Source organism: Telopea speciosissima, chromosome 8, assembly GCF_018873765.1.
Source record: "Telopea speciosissima isolate NSW1024214 ecotype Mountain lineage chromosome 8, Tspe_v1, whole genome shotgun sequence".
Lineage (NCBI taxonomy): Eukaryota > Viridiplantae > Streptophyta > Magnoliopsida > Proteales > Proteaceae > Telopea > Telopea speciosissima.
Genome location: NC_057923.1, coordinates 44,574,835 through 44,593,441, shown reverse-complemented (window position 1 = coordinate 44,593,441; position 18,607 = coordinate 44,574,835). Strand labels below are relative to the sequence as shown.

General features: G+C 38.1%; 2 protein-coding genes across 3 annotated transcripts; both read right to left on the bottom strand.

The window, feature by feature from the left end:
- Positions 1-1,204: 1,204 nt before the first annotated feature.
- Positions 1,205-10,047, bottom strand: LOC122670559 (60S ribosomal protein L34-like). Of its 2 annotated transcripts, XM_043867492.1 has the most exons (3): positions 10,043-10,047; positions 8,753-8,757; positions 1,205-1,762 (listed from the first exon to the last, which is right to left on the bottom strand). In XM_043867492.1, the coding sequence occupies exons 1-3, from the start codon at positions 10,043-10,045 to the stop codon at positions 1,417-1,419; spliced, it is 354 nt and encodes a 117-aa protein (XP_043723427.1). In that variant the 5' UTR covers positions 10,046-10,047; the 3' UTR covers positions 1,205-1,416. The 2 variants fall into 2 exon arrangements, with proteins under 2 accessions (XP_043723427.1, XP_043723428.1); XM_043867493.1 differs by lacking the exons at positions 8,753-8,757; positions 10,043-10,047 and having other exon boundaries at positions 1,205-1,803.
- Positions 10,048-11,995: 1,948 nt separating this feature from the next.
- LOC122672326 lies at positions 11,996-12,895 on the bottom strand. The gene has a single exon (XM_043869818.1). It carries the CDS (start codon positions 12,893-12,895, stop codon positions 11,996-11,998), a length of 900 nt encoding a protein of 299 aa, XP_043725753.1.
- Between the last annotated feature and the right edge of the window lie 5,712 nt (positions 12,896-18,607).

The following is an 18,607-nucleotide window of genomic DNA, read 5'->3' as shown; positions in this document are numbered from 1 at the left end:
TCTTCCACCCCCCCCCCCTTCTTCCCCTGTGTGTCTGTGTCCTGTTTAACCAAATCAAAGTATTGAAGAGTTACCTGGATCATATATACTTCACAAATAAGCAGAGAAATTCTACTTTTTGATGCATCAGCCTAAGCTGCTTGGTACTTGCATTAAGGTAAAACATCCCCTACAGACTACAGTGATGATAACAGAACAAACTGAGTAGAAAATTTCTTTCGGGTAAATTTGATCTGAGCAGAAACATACATACAACAGCACAGATTCCACCAGTTTTACCACTAAATTGGAATAGAACACAAAACCAAAACATAGAGCAGACCCACCCCAGCAGTATAGTGGACCAAAAATAACAGATACCTCATTAGTTATCAAAATTGACAAGGAATGGTGTGTCCTCTTCAACGTACAAAGGGAAACTTCCTCTTTTTTATCTTTTTCAACCCATCTCTCCCTCTCTCGTTAGGAACACCAGAGAGAGATTGCTCTCTTTAAGATTGGCATTTTTAATTGCTGAACCACACTCAATTTATTCAACACAAGGGGAGGCCCTAAGGAAAATCAACTAATTAAAAAGTCGCAGCGAACCACAAGCTTCATCATTAATTTCCAAGATCAGCTAGATACTTTGCAGGCGAACAAGAGAGACTGAAATCCGCTTCTCAGATAGCCAATGAAAGAAGAAACAGAGGACGCTGTGGAGACCTGGAGAGGAGAGCGACTGTGAGTATTGTGATATCTCACTTCTCAGGTCGAAGTATTCTGAAAACAGAACACATTACTGACATTGTCACTTTCATGGTCTCTATTGTCACTAGTTCCAAACTCTTGTCTTTCTATCAGATCTGCGAAAGTGGACTAGGAACTTTTTGAACAAACTATATGAATTTTGTTGAAGCTGTAAATTTGGTTTTGGTCCATAGATCTAAAAAACAAATTATATGTTAGACCCATTTGTATGCTGAATCCATAGAAAGCAAAAGACCAGCCATATTTTCATAGTTCATAAGAGACTGGAAAATATGATGTGTCGTAAACATAATAAGGGTTGGAACCATTTGCATACTTGACTATAGAAAATAAAAGACCAGTCGCGTCATCAAAAAGATTTTCCGATTGATCTTGGAAAAATCTTTTTGGTGATTGCATGGTATTTCTCGTATTTTTTTTTTATTTTTTTTTGGAAGTGATCTAACAAAATATTTTATCAAAGAGAATTTCAGAATAAATTAATAACAGATGTCTCCCAAAAAAACAAAAATATCTTAAACAAACATTTCTTTTAGGGCAAGAATCGAGTCACAACACCTCGATAAAAATACTCAATCTTCGAAATTCAAAACAAACTTGCCAATGTTATCTGTCACAATTCAAAATTTAACTGAACCTAAGATTTTGTGGCTTGCTTTTCGCCTTCTAGATCTTCAATACTTTCTTCACAATCTTTTGTTCTTCCACTAGAAACCCCAGAATGATTTTCTTCCTCACAACACCGGCAGACAAAACTCCACCATATGCACAGTTCATAGTCCTCCGGCTTCTAGATAATCTAGACCTCTTGTATTCGGTAGGTCTCAAATGAGGGATCCCTTGGATCCTCTTTCTGGTTATAGGGCACTTGGGCCCGCTAGCTCTCTTCTTAGAGGTGTGGTAGACAAGCCTCCCGCCAGGCGTTTTGACAATCCTCGTCTGGTTGGATTTGGTGGCATAGCTATGCCGCATCCTGTAAATGAGCCTTTGAACCATTTTGGAGGGCAAAAGCCTCCTCTTGCTTCTCTGTGTGAAGAAATAATAGATCGAAACAGTGGCTAATGTATTTCTCCATTAGTTGGAATTTATGCTAATATATTGTTACTAGAAGATTTATTGTCTGAGTAGACAATGAGTTAAAACTAATCATTACAAAGCAGATCTCTAAATTCTTGAACTGAATCTTCCTTCATCTGTATTTGAAAGTTGGTTGGATTGTCTGATGACAACCAATCAAATACCACATTGATTTAATTGTAGTGTATGAACCCTAGGAACTGGTTTTAACTCATCTTTGAACCCAGTTGGCCACATCAGTTCCAATTGCATCAGATTAATGATGAGTTCAAAAGTAGTCATCATTTGTTATCTTATGCTTATCCTAAAAAACATAGACTTCTGGGATAATAGACTTACACTACCGTCACCACTAATTCTTGTAGCAATTAAAAGTCAAATTGTCAATAGGATACTGGAAATTATTAAAATTAAAAGGGTGTACCTAGAGCACGAGGCTCCCGCCACTGTTGGGTCTGGGGAGGGTTATAATGTATAGCCTTACCCCTACTTTCGCAAAGAGGTTGTTTTCAGACTCAAACCCACGATTGAAAATTATTAAAATTAAATTAGATAATTCCAACAAGAAAATGGTTAGTGCCTTCATGTGTACTTTGTGAGTCATGAAATATTTTATTTCTCTTACTACATCTTGTTTTTTTATTTCATCTACTCTCATATATCAATACCTTGTGTGTTGTAATGACATATGATAGTGAAAGTAGCTCAAACAAAAAATATTCAATTTATGAGGAATGCAATATTGTTGATTCTATGTTTATAAATGGGAAATGACTAATTGTTTCTAAGGTGAATCTTGAAAAAAGTAAAACATCGAACATACTAAAAAAGGAAAACTAATAATGGAGGAAGTTAATAATCCACTTGTTTAAAAAAACAACCAAATTCGAAAGATGAGGTTCTTTTAATCAGTAAAGAGTTTGACTTTACCGAACAAGCATTTCATATGAAAAAAAAATGGTTTTAGCATCCAAAAAGGCCAATAAGAAAAACTACAAAAATGTATTATGCGACAAAAAAAATATTTGGATTCTTGAAAGAAGGTCACCGACAAATGGATATTTGGACTCCTAATGTGAGAGTCACCCCAATATGAGAATTGGTTGTAAAGCACGAATGGTGATTACACTACCAAAGGATGGTATATGGTTGGTTAATGAAGTTGAATGTGAGCACAATCGTCCTCTTGTAATTGAATTAGAAGCATTTTTGTTTAGGTCACAGAGGGTTATAGAACTTGTACAAGTGATTAAAATTGCAACATTAGATAATTCAGGGATCTCACCTACAAAAGAATATGATTGTTTATGTGAGAAAACTGAAGGTTATGAAAATTTTGGCTTTTCATAAGTAAACTACAAAAATCTTTTGTGTATTAAGTGTACAAGGGAGCTTAAACATAGAGATGTTCAAGTTGTATTTGAATATTTGAAAAATAAGCATTTACACAATCCAATGTTCTTTCACAATATATAAGTTGAGTAAGAAGATAAACTGACAATTTTTTTTGGGTGGATGCAAAGTCAATCTAAGACTACACTAGATTTGGTGACGTTGTTTGCTTTGAAGCAACATATAAGACAAACAAGTATGATAGACCATTTGCATCATTTGTCCCCATAAACAATCACAAGAAATTTTTTTTTTTTTTTTTTATGATGTTTTTTCTGGATGAAACCATGGAATTTTTTATATCATTTCAAAATTTTTTAAAAGTTATGTCTAGGCGAGCACTGAATTGCCTAAACATGCCTTTTAAAAATGTTTGAAACAACAAGATAAAAGATTTTATTTTTTCATCCAAAAGCAACACAGCACCAAAAATACAATTTACCTGTGATGGTTTACGCCAACAAAATTGTGCAAATGGTCGACCATATTTATATATCTTATATGTTCCATCAAAGCAAACAACATCACCAAATCTAATGTGGTATTGAACTGACCTTGCATCCACACAAAAAAATTTTATCATTTTATCTGCTAATCAACCTGTATTATGAAAGAACATTGGATCGTCTAAATGCTTATTTACCAAATACTACAATATAGCTTGAATATCTCCATCTTTAAACTCCCTCGTACACTTGATATACAAATGATTTTTGTATTCTAGTTCTATAAAGTCAGGATTTGTATGCCTTCCAGCTTCCTCACATAAACAATCATATCCTTATGTAGGTAAGATCCCTGAATTATCTGATGTTGCAATTTTAATCGTCTGTGTAGGTTCTATAACCCTTTTTCATCTAAGAATAAATGTTTCTAAGTCCATTGCAAGAGGATGATGGTGCTCACATTCAATTCATTATATAATCATGTCTCATCCTTTTTTAGTGTTACCACCATTTGTGCTTTACAACCAGTTTTTGTACTGGGGCGACTCTTTTTCACATTAAGGAATTATTTTGAGCGTACAAATGATCTTTGCTTATAATACCTTTTTGTGCTTTTTTCTAGTCGACCTTTTTGGATGCTAATACCAATTGTTTGTGCATATGAATATAAAAATCATATGCTTGTTTGGTAGAGTCAAACTCCTTGCCAATTGAAGGAACCTCATATCCTGATTCTTGAGTTTCTTTTTAAACAAGTGCATCATTGACTTCCTCCATTATCTATTTTCCTTTCGTAATTTGTTCAATGTTTTCTTGGATGTTTATTTCTTCTTCAAGATTCGCCCTATGAACTATTAGCCCTTGCCCATTTATAGACATAGAATCAACAATCTTACATTCTTCATTCACTAGATATTTTCTATCTAAGCTACTTCCACCACTAGTCTCCATTGCATTATTCATAATTATTAAATTTCACTACAAAAGTATACAAGATATTGATATTGAGACTGGATAAAACTTAAACAACAATGCACTAACAATTGAAATAAAATATTCTTAAGAAATACTATTACCACACTACCCCATTAATCAATTTACAAAGACAAAGGGAAAGAAAGAACATCTAAAATAAATGAGTGTTTTATTTGTAGAATAAATCTCATAAGATCATATGTTTTGATACTTTAGATTCAATAATCTACTTTCATTGTGGCTCACACATACACATGAATTAGTTGTAAAGGCATTGTATTTGTTTGTTAGAAATTATATCCAAATTAATTCTAATAATTTTCAACAGAATCTTTCTATATTGATATTTCGACTTTAATTACTATAGGAATTAGTGGTGATGGCACTATTAGCGTATTCCTTCCGATGTATTCTTTTCACAAGCATGTCAAGCAAAACAACTGCTCAGAAGTCTAAGACCCTAGTCTATTTTTTAGGATAATTAAGCATAAAATAACAAATTATATTGATGAACTACTTTTGAACTTGTCATTAATACGGTGAAGGTGGAACTGATATGGCCAACACGAGTTCAAAGATGAGTCAAAACCAACTACTATGAAAAAATATACTGAAATTAAATCAATGTGGTATATCCAACAACTTTCAAATACAGATGAAAAATTATTCACTTCAAGGATTTGGAGATCTGCTTTGTCTTTATCAACTCAGACCAACTTAAATAAATCTTCTAGTAATCATATATTAGTATAAATTCCAACTAATGAAGATATAACATGATACCACAAAAGATTTCAGAAGGCATTTCTCTCGCAAATCTTTTCGATGACATGACTGGTCTTTTATTTTCTGTATTCAAATTATCTAACTAGGTCCAACCCTTCATTTGATCCGGTGGTCACAGGTTCGAGTGTGGAAACAACCTCTCTACGAAAGCAGGGTAAGACTGCGTACATTATGACCATCCCAGACCATGTAATGATAGGAGCCTCGTGCAATGGGTACGCCCTTTTTATGGACCAAGACAGAATTTACACAAAATTCATAGTTCATTCAAAAAGTTCCTAGACCACTTACATAGATCTAATAGAAAGACACAAGTTGTCACACCCCGGCCCGGTTAACAAGGGCCATGTGTGACTGGATGTCTCAGACACCCAATCTATCCCAGTAGGATCACACATGCAGTGTTCTATTCATAATTTCATCCATAAATATCAGAATCTAAATGCAGCGGAAGCAATAATAGAGCAGTAAAACAGTAAATAAGGAAAGACTAGTGATAGTATTATATTCAAAAGGAGTTGTATGTACATCATTTACAGTGTATTTCCAAAAAGACATTAACTCAAGAACCCAAAAAGATAGTTATATACTATCACATTTACAAAAGTGTTATAGACAAAAAGAAAAGAAGTAGCCTGATCAGCCTGGACATTCAGGAGAACGCGCAGTCGTTGCAGGAGCACGAAGCAGCGTGCTCAACAAAGAAAGGAGTATGAACTCCAGCAGCAGGAAGAACATCCTCACTAGGAGAAGTCCCCACAGAACCAGCAACAGCAACGGTAGCAGTTTCATCTGTAAAAGAAGGACGTCCACGGGGGTGAGCTCTCCACTGAGTCCAGTAAGGCGGAGGGGAAGCACACATACACAATAAATCATTATGCATGTCCTAACTAGTATGCTCCTAGCACAGTTACTAAGTCTCATGAGGTATAAGTACTACTAATGGTAGATGCTAACTTCGGTCCCAGAATTCACACATCGGTCACCCTAGTGAAACCATTCTACCACGGTGGGGACCCGCCAGATCGGCATGACACCAGGCAATGGACCCGACAAACCCCCAAAGACCAACCCTGTCTGTTTATTCTCACAGCGGAGCGAATGCGCTAACATGGGACAGAAGATGGCACCCCGGCATGTTCCTTCGGCTGTACCACGGGTTGTCCAACACCTCTCCCCCTATTGGTAAGGGGCGTAGTACTGGGTAATGAATATCAACCTAGCCCAGTGCAATCTAATTATGATGATACAAACATGGATTGAGTTATAGAGTACTGAATTCCACCATCAACAATTTCACATAAATAAAATATCAATGCAATGCAATGCAACATGCTCATATGCAGCCTAACTCACATGCATTCTAATGTATTAAATTAAAGCTAGAAAACTATATGCATTAAATATAGTTGAAATGGTGCATGGCATGGCAATCAGCACAACATTGAAATTAATATGATAAACACACAGAAATTAAGGTCAAGGTCCCCTTACCTTGTAGTGTAGCCTATTCCTAGTCCAGCTAACCCTCGAAGATCACAGTAAGGAACAGAGAACAGCAATTTACAGGCCTAAATAACATGTACAAATAGCATCTATTAGGTTCCAACAAAAGTCAGGTCAAACCCCAAAGCACTAGGGCAACAAGGACATCAAAACGACCAGCCAGATTCAGAGGGGTTCAGGGCCGGTCAACCGACCTTAGGCCTGCAACTCCATCCGGCCCTGAATCTGAAATTGGGGTTTTTTCTCTACAAGGTCTGATTCTTGCATGCATGATCTCAATTTGATGTTTCAGTATCATATCAAGGTGGGTCAGTCTAATTGGGGTTCCAATTTAATGTTTGGTTTCCTAATTTAGGAATTTATCAATTAAACCTAAATTAACTAACTTAGGGTTCATGAATTGCCATTTAGGAACAGCAAAATAGGTTCAGATTTGGTTTATTCCTACAACTTCAGGCTTTAATGGGACTAAGACTGATTTAAACCAGTCCAATTATGTCCAATTACATAAACCAAAGCTTGGTCTTCAAGCTTTAATGACAGAAATCCATTATAGGTGATTTAGAGATGGAGAAGAAGGAAGCAAGGAGGAAGACAATAAGTTCTAAGGCTTACCTCAGTTGTAGAAACAGAGATAGAGTGCAGGCAGCCTTGGATTTGTGCAGATTCAGCTCAGATTTCAGGTATAAATCCAAGCTTTCAAGTGTAGAGCTTCCTCTTCTTCCCTTTTCCTTCCTTTCTTCTTTCTTGTTTCTTGTTCTCCAAGAGAGAACGAATTTTACAGCTCTTAGATTTTAATTGTGATATGAAAATAGACTAAGAGAGGGTTATATATAAGGTTATATGGCATTTAAGCACTAAGGGGCAATTCTATCCTTTGGTTAAAATCTTTTCAAAAATTAATTTTAAAAGCTATTTATAACTATAAATCTGTTTCTAATAACTATTCTAACCATAACTTGATGCCGGACGACATGAGAGATTATCCGAACACGGGTAATTGTCTAGAATAACATTCTCCACTGGGAAAGTGGGTCCCATAGGGACAATTTGGCTAAAATACCCCTGAATTCCTATTTGGTCATACAAACAATATATAAATTCATTTAAATCGTACTTACAACAATTTTAATTGAGGGAGAGGCTCTGCATAGCCTTCAGGCAGTAGATTCGGCACAGGTAACTCCAGTGCAGTGTCTCACAGGGGTCCTCGGACTCCAGAAGGGCATATTGGGAAGGATCCTCAGAGTCCTCCATAGGTGTGTCGAGTATTTCTTCCTTGTCCTCGATCGATGCAGCCCATAGCATTAACGCTATCACAGACTGAGAGCTGGAACCTGTAATCACACAAGTTCCAAAAGTTCAAATTTATTCAAAAATTTGACTGGGTTTCACACTCAACCCCCCTTATAAAAAAATTTCATCCTCGAAATTGACGTACCTAGAAGATTAAAGAGATAAGGGTATCTCTCTCTCATCAAGTCTTCTCTTTCCCAAGAGGCTTCAGCAGCGAAGTGATTGCTCCACCGAACTTTCACAAAAGAGATAGTTCGATTTCTCAGATTGTGTTCTTTTCTATCAACAATCTCTTCTCGGACCTCTTTATAAGTTAAATCACCAATGAGCTCGGCTGGTTACTGAGGCAGCAGATGGGATGCATTAGGGATGTATTGTCTCAACATAGAGACATGGAACACATCGTGTACACCAACAAGTGAAGGGGGTAGTGCAAGCTGATAGGCCACTGCACCAACTCTAGCTATAATCTCATATGGTTCGATGTATCGAGGACTCAACTTCTCTCTTTTCCTGAATCTCACAACACCTTTAACTGGAGATACTTTTAGGAATGCCTTCTCACCAACTCTGAGCTGGATATGCTACCTTCTTCTATCTGCATAAGTCTTCTGTCTAGACTGTGCAGCCTTGATCTTTTCTCTTATCAAATCAACCTACTCACAGGTCTTCTAGATCAGTTCAGGGCCCAAAATGCGTCGCTCTCCAACTTCATCCCAATATAGTGGAGTACAGCATGTCTTATCATACAGGGCCTTGAATGGAGTCATCTCAATAGATGCGTGGTAGCTGTTATTATAAGCAAACTCAAACAGGGATAAGTGTTCATCCCAACTGCCACTCATCTCAAGTGCACATGCTCAGGAAGTGCACATGCCCTGAGCATGTCCTCCAAAGTCTGAATTGTCCTCTCAGGTTATCCATCTGTCTCAGGATGATGTGTTGAACTATGACTCAGCTCAGAGCCCATAGCTCTTTGTAGACTCTTCCAGAACCTTGAAGTAAATCTGGGATCTCTATCAAATACAATATTCACTGGTATTCCATGTAACCTGACAATATTATCTATATAAAGCTTTGCTAACTAATCCATAGAATAAGTGATCTTTATAGGAATGAAATGAGCAGTTTTAGTCAATCTGTCTACAATTACCCAGATTGTGTCCATTCCCTTCCTAGTACGAGGAAGACCTGTGACAAAGTCCATTGTGATATTCTCCCATTTCCATTCTGGTATGGCAAGTGGTTGCAGAAGTCCTTGTGGTTTATGTCTAACTGCCTTGACTTGTTGGCAAATAGCACACTTAGAAACAAATGTTGCTATATCATGTTTCATACCACGCCACCAGAAATACTGTTTCAAATCTCGATACATCTTTGTACCTCCTGGATGTATAGAAAGTTGAGAATGATGGGCCTCTTGTAAAACCAAATCCTTCAAGTGGCTATCATCAGGTACACATAGTCTGTCCCTAAACATAAGAACTCCATCAGCTGTTACCGTGAAGTCTATATCCTTTAATGTCCCAGTATAAATACCATTGACAATGTTTAGGAATTCTTCATCAGAAGACTGGGCTGATATGATTTGAGCTCTCAATGATGGTTGCACTGTCAGATATGAAACTAACTTATTAGTCTCCCCATACATAAACTCCACTTCTAATGCGTGCAAATCCTTCAAAATTTCATCATTAACCACCATTACACCTTCTGCCCAATCAGAGGACTTCCTACTGAGTGCATCAGCCACAATATTGGCTTTCCCAGGATGGTATTGAATGTCAAACTCATAATCATTGATGAGTTCCAACCATCTTCTTTGTCTCATATTCAAGTCCTTCTGAGTGAAGAAATACTTCAAACTCTTATGGTCTGTGAAGATCTCAATCTTCTCACCATACAAGTAATGTCTCCACAACTTCAATGCAAATACAACTGCTGCCAGTTCCAGATCGTTTGTAGGGTAGTTCTTCTCATGGTCCTTTAACTGTCTTGAACCATAGGCAATGACTTTCCCATTCTGCATCAACACACAGCCTAAACCTATCTTAGAGGCATCAGTATACACCACCATCCCCTCAGTCCCTTTAGGAAGAACAAGAATTGGGGCCTGTCAATCTTTTCTTCAACTCTTGAAAACTGTTCTCACAATCTTCATTCCATTCAAACTTAACACCTTTCCTGGTAAGCTGTGTCATTGGCATAGCTATCTTGGAGAAGTTCTCTATGAACCTTCTATAGTAACCAACTAAACCCAGGAAACTCCTGATTTCAGTTACCGTCTTAGGACTCTCCCAATTCACTACAGCTTCAACCTTCCCAGGGTCTACTTCAATCCCCCTGGCTGAAAATGCATGGCCTAAGAACCCAACTTGAGGTAACCAAAATTTACATTTGCTGAATTTTGCATACAGTTGCTTCTCTCTCAGTCTTTGTAGAACAAACCTCAAGTGTTGAGCATGCTCTTCTTCATTCTTGGAGTAGATCAAGATATCATCAATGAAAACTATCACAAATTTGTTCAAGACATCTTGGAAGACTCTATTCATTAAGGCCATAAAAGCTGTTGGGGCATTAGTAAGCCCAAAAGACATTACCAGGAACTCATAGTGTCCATACCGAGTCCTAAAGGCTGTCTTACTGACATCGACTTTCTTAATCCACAGCTGATGGTACCCTGATCTGAGATCTATCTTCAAAAAGACTTGGGCACCCTGAAGCTGATCAAAGAGATCATCAATCCTTGACAAAGGATACTTATTCTTAATCGTCAGCTTGTTCAGCTCTCTGTAATCAATGCACATCCGAATGGAGCCATCTTTCTTCTTCACAAATAAGTCTGGAGCACCCCATGGTGAGATACTCGGTCTTATAAACTCTTTCTTCAATAAATCTTGAAGTTGAGCTTGCAATTCTTTCAATTCTGTCAGCACCATTCTATAAGGTGCTTTAGATACTGGCACCGCTCCAGGTATCAAATCAATTACAAACTCATTTTCCCTTGGTGGAGGAGGACTTGTCAAATCTTCAGGGAAAACATCAAGAAATTCTCCTACAATAGGAATCTCAGACATAGGCCTAACCTGTGTCCTGGTATCCATAACTGACACATGGTATCCTTGGCATCCCTTGTCTAACAACTTCTTCATTTTCAAAGCTGATATTGCCATTTTTCTAGATTTCTTCTTCTTATCTCCCAGAAAGACGAATCCCTTCTCGCCTCTAGGCTAGAATACAATCTTTCTATCTGCACATAGCACACTAGCCTTGTGTGTTGCTAGCCAATCCATCCCCAATATGACATCAAAGTCAGTCATATCGAGTTGGATCAAATGGGCATTCATATCTCTACCGGTAATCGTCACAACACATGGCTCATATAGTGTGTTCAAGTCAATTCTTGACCCAGTAGGTGTGCTAACCGCTAGACCCTCATCTAAACACTTTGGTGATACCCCTGTTCTCTTGGCAAACGATGGTGACATAAAGGAGTGCGTCACTCCAGTATCAAATAAGGTGTATGCAGGGGTAGAGCAGATAAGAATGGTACCTATATGCCATGATTCAATAATTATATATGCATAATACCATTCAATAAAACACATCATTATGTATAAGTTTAGAAGAGTACCAGTTACCACATTTTGACTGGTTTCAGCTTCACTAGCAGTTACAAAATAAACCCGGCCTTGAGGCATAGTGGTAGGCTGGTGAGTAGGATTCATAGATCTCTTGTCTTGACATGTTTTGGAAGTATGCCCCATTTACCCACATGTGAAGCACTTGAAGGTGGATGCAAATGTTGGAGTCACCACATCAGTCACTTTGGTGTTGGGATTAGCATACACGAGTCCAGACACTGTCGATTCGGACTGAGTTCTCTGTGGGAAGGATGGTGATGCAGTAGATCCAGAAGGCTTGCTGAATTTACTGAATCCTCTATCATAATACGGGGCTGCCCGCTTGCCAGTTGACTGACCAACATGATAAGCATCCCTCTGCTTATCTTCTACCTTCTTCGCAGTTTGCACAGTTTCAGAGTATCCTTGGGTTGGTATGGTGGCCATTATTGAAGCTATTTGCGGCCTCAACCCATCTTCAAACTTCTGAGCCTTGGCTTCATCAGTGCCCATATGAGGAGCAAAGAAGAACAGTTCTTCAAACTTCTGCTGGTACTCCAGCACTGACTTAGGTCCTTGTGTCAATTCAGCCAATTCAACTTCCTTCTTCCTCTTCACACTGGTAGGGAAGTAGTTCCCAAAGAAAGCTTGCTTGAATATTTCCCATGTTAGAACTGGGTGAGCTGCTTGCAAGATTGGTTTAGTGGTTTCCCACCAGGCCTCTGCTTCATACTGGAGTCTATATCCAGCACAAGTAAGCTTCTGCTGTTCATTGCAACTAAGGAAATTAAAAGCTTTTTCCATCTCTTTCACCCACTTGACAGGCAATAGAGTATCCTTGTTGATCCCAGCAAAAGTGAGAGGCAGCATTTTGAGAAACCTTTCCATCATGCGGCCTTCAGTGTCATTCTGGTGTGTACAAGGGGGAGGGATTGCAGGGGCTGCAGGGGCTGCCTGCAGAGCTTGAATGTTCCTAATGGCTGCTTGGAACTGATCACCCATGTCGGTGATCATTTGGTGCATTTGTTGTTGTTGTCCTTCCATTATAGTCCTAATAATATTAGCCATATCGGGCGAAGTCATGTCAGGAGGAGGAGGATTAGAACCCTGAACGCCTCTGATAAGTGTTAGCCATCAAGGACTTACTATCGTTCCAAAGGATTGATTGAAGATACAGGCGGTCATTGACGAGTAGCTCGAGTACTTGATTCAACTCATCTATGTGTTCGGGGTTGTAAGCGTATTCCTCGATTGGCCTTAGCACATAACTCATTTCGAGTTGTAGTTACGTGTTAAGCCAACACTTCGGATACCTAAAAGAAATAATGCAATATTATATAATATACAATACATATATATATATATATATATATATATATATATATATATATATATATATATATATATATATATATATATATATATATATATATATATATATGTGCATAGCAATAGATACATAAATAATTCCCGTATTATATTATATGATAAACATTTATATATAACGTTTACATAATATACAGTACATCATTATATAAGATAAAATCCATTATAATACATGTATTTTTTATTCACATATATTGCATTATATATGTATATATACATTATATAGTTAACATATATCATATATTATAATTTACATATTGACATATATATAATATAAATACTAGTACCTATATAATACAATTATATGTACAGCCTACATAGGCTTATAGCCCTTATAAGTTCTTTTTTTTTTTTTTTTTTTTTTTTAAACTTAGTATATTCATATTATATGTACAATAATATGCATATTAATTATATTAGTTACTTATAATTTATTTAATTTATGTTTAATTTTACTATAATTTTATTGGGTCTGCCGGATGGAAACCCAAAAAGGGTCGGATTCATGGAAATCAAGCTGGATCATCCGCCAGTGGAGTCAGTAGCTAGCTAAGGAAAATTGAGGAGCCGGATTCATAAATGAACCCAGCCGAGCCGAGCCGGTCGGCCAGCTTACGGTACTGGACCACTTTAAAAGCATTCGGGTCCCACCAAAATGGGTCCCAAATTCATTTCTTTCTTTTCTAATTTCTCTCTAAAGGTTTCCCAAGGGTTTTCTAGGGTTCTAACATTCAATCTTGGGTTTGATTCTTAGATTTGAGCATCAAATCAACAAGTAAGTGTTCCAAAAGTGAAATTTCTGGTTCTTCTTGTTCTCATGCAAGTCTAAGTCCTTTTTTTTTTTTTTCTCAAATTTCTAAACCATTTTTTTTTATTACTTTTACTATTCTTTACCATACCTAGTAGATGTTTCACATTGTCATGCTTGTTCTTGACTTTCTCTTCTCTTTTATGGTTCCCATTCATGGAATTTCTTAATATTTGTTCTTCATTCCCAATCTTAGGGCTTTTGTCCATCTTTTCTTTGGTTTTTAAATTATCTTTGCTGTTTTTACTTCTTCTTCACTAAATTTTTTTTTTTTTTTTAAGAAGATTTAAAATAATTATGCATTTTCCCATTTTCCTATTATTTACTACTTATTCTAGATCTGCCTATGTACTGTCTAGTCCTTATAAGTTTTGTTCTAATACTACACTAGGGTTGTTCTTAGCCTATAATTGATGTGTTGTTATTTCATAACTTACTAAAGCCTTTGGCTACAATCTCCTATAGTTAATGTTGGGCTAAATGTTCAAACATACACTAAATTTATTAGTTTCATGTCAAATGGACTTGCTGTCCAACATTTTTAGTAACTAACTCTCTTCTTATTAATAAATGCAGCACATAGAAGATGGCTGCAGCACAAGGCCGAGAGGGGAGAGGAAGAGGTAGGGGAGGCAGGGGAAGGGGCAGGGCTATTGCTCCGCCTCAATTCAATCCAAGATACTTCAGAAGCGTAGAGGAAGAAGAGTATTACACTGAGTGGTTTATGGAAAGGAAAGTGGAGGAGAAGAGGAATGTAGTGCTACCTGACCTTGTGGCGTTCAAGGTCCAGGAGAGGTTTGAGAGGCTAGGGTGGCTATCCATGCTACAGCCCGAAAGGCATTGCTATCCTAGGTTGGTGCGGTTGTTCCTAAGCAACCTAACCTATGGTTTTGAGGGTGAGGAGTTTGTGATCCAATCCTATGTGAAGGAAACGCCCATGTCCTTTAGTACAATTGACTTGGCACAGATGTTAGAGATTTCTCATGAGGGAGAATGGAGGTATTGCACTCCAACTGTTGATGCATCTGAGTTCCTGGCTGATGAGGATCTGGAATGGCTATATTCGGTCCTAACAAATGGCAAGTTCTATGATAGGCCGAAATCTTAGTTGGATTTACTACCATTAGCTCGTGTGCTCTCTAGGATTTGAGGTCATAACGTGATCCAGAAGAGTGGTCACCAGATTGAGCTGTCTACTATGTAGATCCTGGCCACATACTGCCTCTACACTTGTTACCAAATCTGTTTGCCTTATGCTATCATGTGCACCATGGCACATCTACATGACAACCCTGGACGGGGTAACTTATTGCTTGGTAGGCTTATGACCAAGATCTTTCCTAGGTTTGGGGTAAACCTAAGGAATGAGGAGATCTCTACAGAGAAGAGGATGAGCATCAACCGTGTCACTCTGGCTAAGATGAGCATAGTACTCCCCCCTTTCTCACCTGAGCTTGGACATCCTAACTGCACTGAACAGGGTCAGACTACTGATGTGGAGGAGACTACAGAGAGGGTTGTTGCAGATGCACCTAGAGATCCACCTCAGTATGCTACTCATGGTCATGCAGGGGCTTCTTCTTCTACATCAACTGTTCCTACCGATGGTACTCCCTGAGGACAACTCCTCAGTCAGTTCGACAGTTTGGAGAGGACAGTGAGGCAGGGCTTGGATGATATGAGTGGTCGTGTCCAAGCAGTGGAGACTGAGCTAGTCCAGTGGAGATCTTTCTTCTCCCACCAGGGACCACCACCACCACCAGGACAGCAGTAGGATATCATGTTCCTAATCTAGTTTAGGTTAACTTGTTCTTAGTTGTTTGACTTGTAAGGACTATGTCCAACTTTTAGTGTGTTAAACTGATATACCAGATCAGCCTTAGGCTGAAATTTTTGTAAAGACACTTCAAATATTTGAATATATAATTACATATGTTTTTTACTTATCTTGTATTTCACAGTCAATTTCATTTTTTTTTTTTTTTTTACTTGGTAGCTTTTAGTTGAGATTTTTAATTATCCCTAACTGAACTCACCTTTAGGTCAATGAGTCCAAGAGCTGCCATATTACGAATTAAACTGCGAATAGAGTTAGAGCATGACGCTCTGATACCACTTAAAATGTCACACCTCGACCCGGTTAACAAAGGCCATGTGTGACTGGATGTCTCAAACACCTAATCAATCCCAGTAAGATCGCACATGCAGTGTTCTATTCGCAATTTCATCCATAAATATCATAATCTAAATGCAGCGGAAGCAATAATAGAACAGTAAAACAGTAAATAAGGAAAGACTAGTGATAGTATTATATTCAAAAGGAGTTGTATGTACATCATTTACATTATATTTCCAAAAAGACATTAACCCAAGAACCCAAAAAGATAGTTATATACTATCACATTTACAAAAGTGTTATAGACAAAAAGAAAAAAAGTAGCCTGATCAGCCTGGACGTTCAGGAGAACGCGCAGTCATTGCAGGAGCACGAAGCAGCATGCTCAACAAAGAAAGGAGTATGAACTCCAGCAGCAGAAAGAACATCCTCACTAGGAGAAGTCCCAATAGAACTAGCAACAACAACGGCAGCAGTTTCATCTGTAAAAGAAGGACGTCCATGGGGGTGAGCTCTCCACTGAGCCCAGTAAGGAGGAGGAGAAGCACACATACACAATAAATTATTATGCATGTCCTAACTAGTATGCTCCTAGCACAGTTACTAAGTCTCGTGAGGTATAAGTACTACTAATGGTAGATGCTAACCTCGGTCCCAGATTCACACATCGGTCACCCGAATGAAACCATTCTACCACGATGGGGACCCGCTAGATCGGCATGACAACAGGCAACAGACCCGACAAACCCCCAAAGACTAATCCTATCTGTTTATTCCCACAGCGGAGTGGACACGCTAATATGGGACAGAAGATGGCACCCCGGCATGTCCCTTCGACTGTACCACGGGTTGTCCAACACCTCTCCCCCTGTTGGTAAGGGGTGTAAAACTGAGTAATGAATATCAACCTAGCCTAGTGCAATCTAATTATGATGATACAAGCATGGATTGAGTTATAGAGTACTGAATTCCACCATCAACAATTCCACATAGATAAAATATCAATGCAATGCAATGCAACATGCTCATATGCAGCCTAACTCACATGCATTCTAATGCATTAAATTAAAGCTAGAAAACTATATGCATCAGATATAGTTGTAATGGTGCATGGCATGGCAATCAGCACAATATTGAAATTAATATGATAAACACACAAAAATTAAGGTCAAGGTCCCCTTACCTTGTAGTGTAACCTATTCCTAGTCCAGCTAACCCTCCAAGATCACAGTAAGGAACAGAGAACAGCAATTTATAGGCCTAAATAACATGTACAAATAGCATCTATTAGGTTCCAACAAAAGTCAGGTCAAACCCCAAAGCAATAGGGCAGCAGGGACATCAAAAAGACCAGCCGGATTCAGAGGGGTTCAGGGCCGATCGACCGGCCTTAGGCCTGCAAGTCCATCCGGCCCTAAATCCAAAATTGGGGTTTTTGCTCTACAAGGTCAGATTCTTGCATGCATGACCTCAATTTGATGTTTCAGTATCATATCAAGGTGGGTCAGTCTAATTGGGGTTTCAATTTAATGTTTGGTTTCCTAATTTAGGAATTTATCAATTAAACCTAAATTAACTAACTTAGGGTTCATGAATTGCCATTTAGGAACAACTAAATAGGTTCAGATTTGGTTTATTCCTATAACTTTAGGCTTTAATGGGACTGAGACTGATTTAAACCAGTCCAATTACATAAACCAAAGCTTGGTCTTCAAGCTTTAATGGCAGAAATCCATTATAGGTGATTTAGAGATGGAGAAGAAGGAAGCAAGGAGGAAGACAGCAAGTTCTAAGGCTTACCTCAGTTGTAGAAACAGAGATAGAATGCAGGCAGCCTTGGATTTGTGCAGATTCAGCTCAGATTTCAGGTATAAATCCAAGCTTTCAAGTGTAGAGCTTCCTCTTCTTCCCTTCTCCTTCCTTTCTTCTTTCTTGTTTCTTGTTCTCCAAGACAGAACGAATTTTACAGCTCTTAGATTTTAATTGTGATATGAAAATAGACTAAGAGAGGGTTATATATAAGGTTATATGGCATTTAAGCACTAAGGGGTAATTCTATCCTTTGGTTAAAATCTTTTCAAAAATTAATTTTAAAAGTTATTTATAACTATAAATCTGTTTCTAATAATTATTCTAACCATAACTTGATGCCGGACGACATCAGAGATTACCCGAACACGAGTAATTGTCTAGTACAACATTCTCCACTGGGAAAGTGGGTCCCACAGGGGCAATTTGACTAAAATACCCCTGAATTCCTATTTGGTCGTACAAACAATATATAAATTCATTTAAATCGTACTTACAACAATTTTAATTGAGGGAGAGGCTCTGCATAGCCTTCAGGCAACAGATTCGACACAGGTAACTCCGATGCAGTGTCTCACAGGGGTCCTCTGACTCCAGAAGGGCATATTGGGAAGGATCCTCGGAGTCCTCCATAGGT

What these genes read in the sequence shown, in the direction of transcription:
- LOC122672326 (XM_043869818.1), bottom strand. Translation starts at nt 12,895, where the DNA reads ATGGAAGGACAACAACAACAAATGCACCAAATGATCACCGACATGGGT.